The 10,942-nt window shown below is 34.5% G+C and overlaps 1 protein-coding gene across 2 annotated transcripts; it reads left to right on the top strand.

Moving 5' to 3' along the window:
* The first annotated feature begins 1,142 nt into the window (after nt 1-1,142).
* Nucleotides 1,143-7,128, top strand: LOC105114283 (mitogen-activated protein kinase 19). Of its 2 annotated transcripts, none has more exons than XM_011010791.1 (10): nt 1,143-1,631; nt 3,259-3,667; nt 3,846-3,973; nt 4,058-4,117; nt 4,676-4,825; nt 4,913-5,068; nt 5,212-5,423; nt 5,530-5,631; nt 5,807-5,970; nt 6,485-7,128. In XM_011010791.1, exons 2-10 carry the CDS (start codon nt 3,271-3,273, stop codon nt 6,907-6,909), a joined length of 1,794 nt encoding a protein of 597 aa, XP_011009093.1. In that variant the 5' UTR covers nt 1,143-1,631; nt 3,259-3,270; the 3' UTR covers nt 6,910-7,128. The 2 variants fall into 2 exon arrangements, with proteins under 2 accessions (XP_011009093.1, XP_011009092.1); XM_011010790.1 differs by having other exon boundaries at nt 6,482-7,128.
* The last annotated feature ends 3,814 nt before the right edge of the window (nt 7,129-10,942 follow it).

Genomic DNA, 10,942 nt, shown 5'->3' with positions numbered 1-10,942 from the left:
TAATCAAGCTAGAATTGTTCGGTAACTATCACAAAATGTGCAGCATACCATCGCCGATGAACTGAAAGGCTGGGAACCACTTGGTGGGCGCTAATTATTCAACATTTTGTTCAGTTCAATGCTATCAAAGCTATCCACTCCATTTGATGAGATGCATTGAATGAGTGCTGGAAATTGAATTTCTAGGCAAAATCTGCTTTCTAGATCTGGATTTTTGCTGTTTTTCATCATGAGAAGTTACCCCTGAAAGGATAGTGAGATTTGACAGAGATAAATTATTTAGCAAATATATTTCAAAGGTCAAAGATCTTTTAAACAAGAATCATCTCAAACTTCTTTTAGACCATCCCTGTATGGGTTGGCTTCCATGCTGGGCGAGCGTTTTCAAAGTTATGGTCTTCTCCAGGCTGCTGCGTTTTTTTTTTTTTTTATCAGTTTTTGTGTTTTTAATAAAACAGATATAATAAAATATTTAGTAATAAATCAAATTATATTTTATACTATAGAACTCATTAAAAAATTAAGTTTAAAATATAATTTTGGTCTTAATTATTTTTGTGTTTTAAAAGTATTTTTAAAAAAATTTAAATTTAAATTTTATTTTTTTCTTAGCTTCAAATTGTTAAAAGTATTTTTTAAAAATTTTAAATTTAAATTTTATTTTTTTCTTTGCTTCAAATTGATATATCTTTGATGCTTTTAAATTATTTTGATATATTGATATTAAAAATAATTTTTTAAGTAAAAAATATTTTAAAAACCAACCACAATTACATTTCCAATTTTTTAAATAAAAAATATTTTTAAAACCAACCATAATTACATTTCTATTAAATATTTTATATATACATATATTTTACCATATATAAACTTCAATTATAATTTTTATCAAATATATATCTAAATTTAATTAATTTATATTATAAAGACAAAAAAAATTATGTTGTTTTTTTGTTGATTTTATGATATAATATATATGAGATTATTTTAATTAATTTGAATTTTTTTTTGTTAACTAAGGATATTTTATATAATTTTCAAAACAATTGATGCAAAATGTAAAAAAATTACCTCTAACAGTAATTGAAAAAAGAGAGTAAAAAAGATAATTATATAAATAAAGAAATCAGAGGAGCAATAACAAGACAAGTTAGTTTTCTCATTATTTAACAATCACTGTAACACCGTTGTGATTCTCTCTTTGTTTCTCTCTTTCCGTTGTCCTCTTCTCCTCAGATCCATACAACAACCGTTTCTCTCTTTCTCACAGATTTCCTCTAAAATTTTATTTCACCAATTGAGGTGGTTCTTGTTTCAAAGTTTAAGCTTTTTGAGTTTTTGGTGGTGGGTTTAGAGAGAGAGTGAAGAATTTGAAGTGGGGGTGTTGATGGTTGTTGAAAAGAAGATAACTTTGAAGCAGAGAGTGGGAAGGAAATAGATTTGGTGGAGGTTGTTGGGCAAATGCAGTTGTTTTTTATATAATTATTATCTTAAAGGAGAAATAAAAATAAAGCCTTTGTTTTTGTCTAAAACAATAGATAAAAAGAGAACAAGTTCTTTTCTTGTTTGTGTCTATTGTTTTGTTGTGGGTTTTGAAAATCTAGAAGACTCAACAGGATCATCCAAAGAAGGTTAGTTTCCCTTTCTCTCTCTGTTTTTTTTTCTATCATATTAATCGTGATTTTTCTGTTGAAAAAGTTTGAATTCTCTTGTCTTGAAGAATTTGGGATCTGGATTCTTTGATTCAATTTGGGTAAATTTGGATTTTGGCTAAAGTTTTTAATTCTTAATTGTATGGTATTTTTTCTTCCGGTGGAATAGAAACTAAAAGAAAAGAAGTTGAATGGATTTTTATCAAATTCAACCACCCAATTGATCAAAAAAGAATTTTTAGGATTTTTGCGGCTTTCTTTAACTTAAGGGAAGATGAAAGATTTGATTTTCGATGGTGTTCTGTTTAGTTTTTGTTGAAGTGGAAAATTATCCTTTTGAATTAGGATCTGGGTTATTGATATTGTCTATTCGGGTGGGCAGAAAGTGTAGGATAATGGATGAAGTTTTGTAATTTGAGAAAATTGGGCTTGATCAGATTAGTAAGTAAATATGTTAAGTTTGGGGTTATTTATGCTTAATTTGCTTTAAGTTCATGGTCAATTGGTTTGGTTTTGAAATGCGGTTGGATACTACTTCTAGTTAACTTGTAAATTAATTCTTTAGTTTGGTTGCTGTTTTATTTTAAATTTTGAAAACTTAAGCTAATTATTTGTACTTTTATGCTCTTGATAAGTTTTAACTAGAATTTTAATACTTTTGTTACTTGTATGAAAAAGTATGATCTGGTTTTAGCTTTTGGTTGCTTTGTGATCATGATCTGGTTTTAGCTTTTGGTTGCGTTGTGATCATGAAGTGGTTACATTTTTGTCTGTCGCAATACTTACTGAAACAAATGCAAGCTGAAATTCCCCATTTCCTAACTGCTGAACCATGAAAAATCTAATTGATTGGTTTTGGTTTGATGCTTGAATATTTTGTTCCTGGTCCTAATTAGTCAGATAAATGGTTCTGATTCTCACTGATGTTGCTTCCCTCCAGAAAATAAAGGTGTTTTACTTGATATTTTTGGGTGCTGTATTGCAATTGCTAGACACTAATCTAGGCCATTAGATTCTGAATTTGATTCTTCACTAATGCATATTGTGAGCTGTGACCAATTGCAACCTGATGCCTTTCCCTAAAGTTGATGGTGCACAATTCCTCCGCTATTCATTCATCGGTTCTTTTTTCTAATGTTTTTCATGCGTATTGATTTGTGAAAGATTCCACTATCTCATTCTTCAAGCAGTTTTTTCAGTGTAATGATAATCTTTTGGCATACAATCAGGTTAGAGATTAGTTCACTCCTAGCATGATCATATGATAAAATTATTGGTTTATATGTATCCAGTGTTGGCCTCCTCTGGAACACTGTTATGTCTTGTTTGCTTTGGAATATACAATTTATTTCCGTTTGCTTGTTGAACTGTCTGGATCTTATTTTTGGTTATGCATGCATCTATATATAATTCCCAATATATGCTCTATGTATGCTATCATTTTAACAGAGGCTTCATCTGCTTGTCTTTTTTATCCAGAGGCTATTGGATTTGTGTTTATGTTTTCTATTTTTTTTATTAATTTGTTTCTAGATGCTTTTTATATAGGCAATCCCTGCAGCAACATCATTGCATGCTTGAATCTGAAATTTTTTTCTTGTTTCAGGACTTAAAAGAGATGGAATTTTTCACTGAGTACGGGGATGCCAATAGATACAAGATTCTAGAAGTTATTGGAAAGGGAAGCTATGGAGTTGTTTGTGCGGCAATTGACACTCATACCGGAGACAAGGTGGCAATAAAGAAAATCAATGATGTTTTTGAGCATATTTCTGATGCTATTCGAATCTTGAGAGAAGTAAAGTTACTTAGGCTTTTACGGCATCCTGATATCGTTGAGATTAAGAGAATCATGCTGCCACCCTCAAAGAGAGAATTCAAAGACATATTTGTTGTTTTTGAGCTTATGGAATCTGATCTTCACCAAGTCATCAAAGCTAATGATGACTTGACACGGGAACACCATCAGTTCTTTCTTTATCAGATGTTACGTGCACTGAAATATATGCATACAGGTGACTGTTTCTTTCTTACCTGCTCTGTCAAAGGCTGCTTTTGGGTCAAAATTTTCCGTCTCTAATCATTGACAACAGATGTATGCATGGTCATTATCTTGTGTAACAGTGTAAATGCAGCTTAAATTGTAATGCTTTTGATCTACCTCTATATTGAACTAAAGTTGTTTGGCTGCAGCAAATATGTACCACAGAGATCTTAAACCAAAGAATATTTTGGCAAATGCAAATTGCAAACTTAAAGTATGTGACTTTGGGCTGGCAAGAGTAGCATTTAGTGACACACCAACCACTGTTTTCTGGACGGTATGTATTCCAGCATTTTATAACAAGTATCAGCTGACAACATCTCTCAGTTAAGAAGTTTTCATTAATAAATGCATCTTGCAGGACTATGTTGCTACAAGATGGTATAGAGCTCCAGAGCTGTGCGGATCTTTCTTTTCAAAGGTATGGCTTTTATTTACCATGTGTGGCCATTCTTTCCAGAGCTAACCTGGTTGGAGCGTGATATAGGCTACAGTGGACTAACATTTTGGTATAGGTCGACATGTAATTTGCTGGTGCTTGATTCCTAAATTTCTTACATTTGTTGCTATATAGTGGTACATTATTTTTGTTAACACTATGGTTATTTCTTTTGTTGAATAATGCTATAGTTATTATGTCATTGTTCAGGATATTTAATATCATTTTGGTATTTCCTGTTTAACAATAAACTTTTGTTGGGCATGAAGCAACATAAAATATAGTACAATTGGTTGTCCTTGCATTATTGAAGCAAAATGTTTACTTCTCCATAAAATGATTTGAGTGCTTTATAGTTAGCAGTAATGCCTAGATTAAAATAATTGTTGTTCAGGGAGGACTATGAACTCTCCTGGAAGTTGAAATATCTGTCTTTCAGGTAAACTGTGTCAGGTTATGTCTGTTTCTCTGGAGTGGTTTAATTGCAGTTTAAAGCTCTATAATTCTGCTGCTTATTTTTGTGTTTCTACTTGGATGCAGTATACACGAGCAATTGATATTTGGAGCATTGGCTGCATCTTTGCTGAGGTATTGACAGGGAAGCCACTGTTTCCGGGTAAAAGCGTTGTTCATCAATTAGATTTGATCACTGATCTTCTTGGGACTCCTTCATTAGAAACCATTTCTAGAGTATGACTCTCTTGCTCACACCCCCAGTTGGTCACAGCAATTCCTTTTCAAGTTATTGATCATAATTTGTATTGGATTAAAATGCAGGTGCGAAATGACAAGGCAAGAAAATACTTGACAGAAATGAGGAAAAAACAGCCTGTGCCATTTGCAAACAAATTTCCAAATGCAGATCCTTTGGCACACAGGTTACTGCAAAGGCTACTAGCATTTGATCCTAAAGATCGACCAACTGCTGAAGAGGTGTGTGCTTTGTCGTATTTGCTCGCCTTAAGAATGGTGTCCTGGCATTCAATTCTTGTTGATGTATGAATGGAGCTGCTTTTCCTGCCGCTCCTTATCTTTATTTCATTGCTGAACTGATTGATGCAAGTTTTGTATAATAGGCATTAGCTGACCCTTACTTTAAGGGCCTAGCCAAAGTTGAGAGAGAACCTTCCTGTCAGCCAATCATGAAGTTGGAGTTTGAGTTTGAAAGGCGAAGGGTAACAAAGGAAGATGTTCGGGAACTGCTATACCGTGAAATACTGGAATACCATCCACAGCTACTAAAAGACTACATGAATGGCAATGAAAGCACTAATTTTCTCTATCCTAGGTACTAAGTTCTTCCTCCCTCCAGCTCACCTTTCCCTTTTCTGAGTAGCAGCAATTGCCTTTCCTTTTCCTTTCTATGTTTAAATTATATATACTTTGAAATGCAGTGCCATAGGTCATTTTAGAAAGCAGTTTGCATATCTCGAGGAAAACAGTGGTAGAAGTGCACCAGTGATACCTCTAGAGAGGAAGCATGTCTCCCTTCCACGGTATGACTTGCAATTACTTGTTCCTTTGTCCTCTAAATCATTGATAATAAAATGGTTTATAGGACTTATTTGTTTTGAGGGTTATAGAGTATTGTTTAATCTGGAATTCTTGTGTTCTTCCTTTATAAATATGTTGTCTGCATTCTTTCCTTTTAACCTTTCCTTTTGTTCACAGGTCTACTGTTCACTCAAACACAATCCCTCGTAATATGCAATCAAATTCAACCTCATTTGACAACAGGCGAGTTACAGAAGATGATTCTAAAAATTTAAGAGTACAGGATACAAGTTTTGAAAATCCAGCAAAGGTCGCAAGGCCCCCACCTCGAATGCCATCAGGTATATTTATGCTCATTTTGCTTGCTTTCTGTAAAGAGACATTTCCCCCCTAAATCTAGTCTATTGGGAAAACTTTTGTATTCTATTCGACCTTAAAGCCTCTGCAAGTTCTCTCTTTGTTGGTAAGATGTTGGAGGGCTTCATCTTTCAGCAGTTACTGTTAAGGATAGACTTTACTAAATAACTACATCAATATATATGGATCACTTGAATGTTCAAGCTGCAGGGAGTTATTGAGTCATTATCATACCATAGTGACTTATGGCAGAGCTAGCAAACTTTTTGTCCTTGCGACTAGTTTAGTTCCTATCCTGGATATATGCCATTTCCAGACTGCAAAAGGCTTAATTTTCTTTTGAAGCTCGGAAGCAAGAACTAGTTTCTGAATTGTTCTTATGAACTCTTTTACCATGTCTTTCTAGACTTTTTATTGTGCTTCCTGGGAATATTGGTTTCCCCAAGCCAGATTCCGTTTAGCTGACTAAACATTTTTTGTTTTTGTTTTGTTGTACAGCAAAGCCAGGGAGAGTTGTGGGATCAGTTGTACCGTATGAGAATGGCAGAAATGTCAAAGATCTCTATGGTACAAGGATGTTTTGTAGAAATGCTGTTCTGCCTCCCCAAACCAGCTCTCCACACTGCTTCTTGAGGACTAACAACACATTGATCCAAGCGAAGTCTATTTCGGAGACTGGAAAAGATTCACAAACCAAACAGCAACCTCCTAAATGTAATGTGGCGGCCAAGCCATCCTCTGGGATGGCCATGGACGTGAACACCAACCCATATTACCAACCACAATCTAGGGTGGAGCAGTTAAATGAAAGAATTGCCATTGATGCAAAACTGCTCCAGGCACAATCCCAGTTTGCTCCAGTTCGTCCTGCTGCTGTAGCTGCTCAGAGGAATGTGGGCACTGTTCATTATGGATTAACATAGTCTTATTTGGGATAAATCCTTTCCACCCTCGCGCCGATAAGACAAGTATCAAGATTATGCAGTGGATTTAGGTCTAGATTCAAGGTGGGGTAGCTGGTCTTCTTCTTGATAGGTTTCAAGGGTTTAGTCAACTTCCTGTATATTCATGCTGTGTAATTAGATATCTAATGTAATTCAATTCGTTGATCAGAATAAAATTCCACTCAGCATTTCATGGAACTTTGTGTTTTAGTGGAGTACTGTAGTCGCAAATCACCAATTGTCGTTTAAGCAACAAAAGGGGAACTGATGCCTGAGCGGTTAGAAGAGAGCTGTACTTTTTATTGACCAGGTTTTATTTAGCAAACAGGCCTGAGCAGCCCAGTGCCTGCTAACAAGGACAAAACTAGAAGAAGAAACAGGCTCAAACCGTTTGAGGAATTTCATGAATCACAGCTATAATATTTTTACTTGGCCTTTTGCTATCTGAATGTATTGTTCTTAATTTTGGAGCAACAGTATTAAAGTCACTGACGATCCTCTCTGCCACTTGATCTTTGCTGATGTATGCTCCATTTGCCTAGTCAATTGACGGTCAGTTTCTCTTCATAGGTTTAGTGCCAGGATCTTGCATTGCAACAATGAATCGAATAAAATAGTAAGAAGCAATTCCTAGTAACATATTGGCACCCTCGTCTGACAGCAAACTTCGAAGAAAGCAAGAGAATAAACCTGGTAAAAAAGTACAGTGTCAACGTCAAGTTCCCCAAGTTCTTGGATCCCTTATCCAACCACCCCCCTTCTTTGTAGAGTACCCGTATCCCCCCCAAACAGGATGGGGAAGAATTTGCAGCATCTCTTGTGCTTGAGGGTGGCTATATGGATCACTTAGAATATGTGGCTCTTCAAGGTGCTCAGCAGTGCCCGGAGCACACCAGAGGTGGTAAGCATTACGAGGGTAGTTCTCCTTATCGGTCATGTGGATTTTGATTCCATTTGAAAAGGAGTGATAAGGTGGACACTACTTTAAATTTTCTGGTTGGCACCAAGATTTTGTTTCATTATTTACGATCATCTTTCTGTATCCTGCAACGTCTGTGATCACATCCCCATCACAAGGTTTTCCTTTGTTTATTCAACATCCTTCCATGTCCTTCAGGTAGAACTGGTTATTTGGACCGCCTCCTTAATTTATTTCTAGTCTGGACTTCACTTCGAAAATGGGTGATTTTGGAGCCCGAGGGATATTGATAATGTGCATGAAATTAAGGTACTTTTTCATAAGACCACGAGTCTTAGAATAATACTAGTTATGGTGCCACGTGGACGCTTTCAAAAAGTGCTGGAGGCCGCAACAAAAAGGCAGGAATCACAGGAGCGTAACTAATTAACTTGCGACCTTGTAAAAGTTTGCAAGAATAGATCGAAAGCGAGTCCTCCTGCATGGAAAGGGAATGTAAGCTTGCGGCCTTTAAAATAAATCAGTGGACGACAATATTAGAAGGGAAAAGAACATGGCGAATGAATAAGAAGCTGGAATTAATTAATTACGCATGGCAGGAACAGTTTTATGTGCGGATAAAATTAAAATAATCAAGAGGAGCAATCAAGCTTCGCTAAAAACAGCACAGTTCAGGATATCTTGGCTTGATGGCACGATGGGGGTGTGCTGGATCAAGGTTAACAACAATCAAAGTCATGTTCAGTGCATATGAGATTGCCAGGAACCAGATAATGGCTTGTTGCAATCTGTGCAGCTTTCCCACCACCGTCCTCTGTAAATATCTTAGTCTGTAATGGAAGCTTGACATGTGAATCAGTCCAAAGACAAAATAATTCTTAGCTAATGGCAACATTCAAGAAAAAGTAAATGTGTGTTCTGTTGTCAACGAAAAAGGAACTCCCGAGAAAACAAAAAATAAGCCTTATGTTCGAATGGATCCGTGCAAAGGATCTCTTTGCTTTTTTGACAAAGGATGTCTTGCGAAGGAAGGTGATTTAAACAAAAAATGAAAGTTAACAAAGCCAAAAAAAGCTGGAGGATGGGAGTATTTTATAACTAATGTAGCAAGCCTCGAAACTCAGTGACTCGAAAGCCCATGAAAGTAGCGATGATTGGAGGATCTTGTATGCTTAAAACAGCCTCATCAAAACCTACTTAAAGTTATTATTGTTAAAATCATAAGAAGTTATGATCGTCTCCTCTCCTTCCTCTGTTATGACATCAATCAGGTTAGTGTTTCTTAAACTGAAGTTCGATTGTTAGATAATGATTTCAATGCATTTAGAATCTCTGCTTCAGTGGTGCTGTCAGCCGCACTTGTGGCTTCATCACATATCCAAAGGAAATCAAATGAGACAGAGTTCATTAGGCATAGGTGACTGATGGAAAAAACGAGCTGATATTTCATCAACTTAAGTCTGCAGTGTTGTTCATGAATAATCCATAAACGTATTCATTCAAAAATATATATATTTGGATGCATTCGACAGTGGATAATGGTGACAAAATAGCACTTATGTGGGTTTGAGATTCGACTTGATGAACATGTTGCTTTATTCTTTCTAAGCAAAACTCATTTCATTCTATGGAATCCCAATCCTTGATTATTCTGTTAATAGTTTGGACTTGGTTTTATTTCAAAGCCGACTCAAGCTAGCGTAGGTGAAGCCACTCAGAATTTTTTTATTACCCGCGTAGATTTGCAAATAGACCGTAAACAAATCCATGTATAGTTTAGCAATTTAAAACCGAAAAACAAATCAACCTTGAAATTACTGGCATTGGCGAGTGGAAACCTGAGTGTTTTCTATTTTTGTTTGATTGGAAATATGATTATAATTATTTTTTAAAATATTTTTTATTTAAAAATATATTAAAATAATATTTTTTTATTTTAAAAAATTAGTTTTGATATCAGTGCATTAAAATGATTTGAAAATACTAAAAAAATATTAATTTAAAATAAAAAAAATAATTCTTTTAATTTTTTTACAATTATTTTTAAAATATAACAAACAGATTTATAACATAAAAGTATGTCCATAGCTCGTTACACTAATTGTTAACATCACTTTACAAGATTATTTAACAAATATTTATCATATTAAAAATTAGAATGACACGTCTTTGAAAGATTATGATAAACATCCTAAGGTTGGTTTGTAATTGCAATTTCCCTTTCACATGTAAAGAATTGCAATTTTACAAACCGAGTCAAAGTCAACTTTTCTTTTTTTAAGATAAAAAGATGAAAATAACCCATGTATATTAATAACCCAAATCTCTCTTTCTTCTCCTGCCAACATAAATCAAATTTGGCTCAATTCCCAAATCAAAACGCATTGCTAGCTACAAGAAGCCATAAAAGATCAACAATTTTCTATATATAAAAAAGAGTCCAAGAGCTAATGTACACCATGGGTGAAAGGTAACAGTTGGCTGGCTTCAAGAGTGTTTATTTACACGATAGCTTTTATTTTTAAAGTTTATTGTGTAAATAAAATGTTTGATAATATAAAATAAATAAATTTTTATTCGATGAACCTCATAAATTTTTCCATCAAAAGCAGCTGGGAGTTGCTTATCTCTACCTGCTTCTATTTATTTATATGGACACTGTTTATAATAATACCCATGCCATGCAGATGAATTAAATTCACCTACAATGTCAACAATTTTCTATATATAAAAAAGAGTCGAAGAGCTAATGTGCACCATGAGTGAAAGGTAACAGTTGGTTGGCTCATACGGTAGCTTTTGTTTTTAAAGTTTATTGTGTAAATAAAATGTTTGATAATATAAAATAAATAAATTTTTATTTGATGAACCTCATAAATTTTTCCATCAAAAGCAGCTGGGAGTTGCTTATCTCTACCTGCTTTTATTTATTTATATGGACACTGTTCATAATAATACCCATGCCATGCTAGATGAATTAATTCACCTGCAATACAAGAAGCACTCACCTGGTACTATTCATATGAATAGTGTCAGGTGAAATGTTTTTATTACTATTCATGAGTAAAATTTATTAAACCGTGTCTGATTGTG

The sequence above is a fragment of the Populus euphratica genome, unplaced genomic scaffold (genome assembly GCF_000495115.2).
Source record: "Populus euphratica unplaced genomic scaffold, PopEup_1.0 scaffold508.1, whole genome shotgun sequence".
Classification (NCBI taxonomy): Eukaryota; Viridiplantae; Streptophyta; class Magnoliopsida; order Malpighiales; family Salicaceae; genus Populus; species Populus euphratica.
The sequence above is the reverse complement of the archived record's forward strand: the minus strand, read 5'-3'. Positions and strand labels throughout refer to the sequence as shown.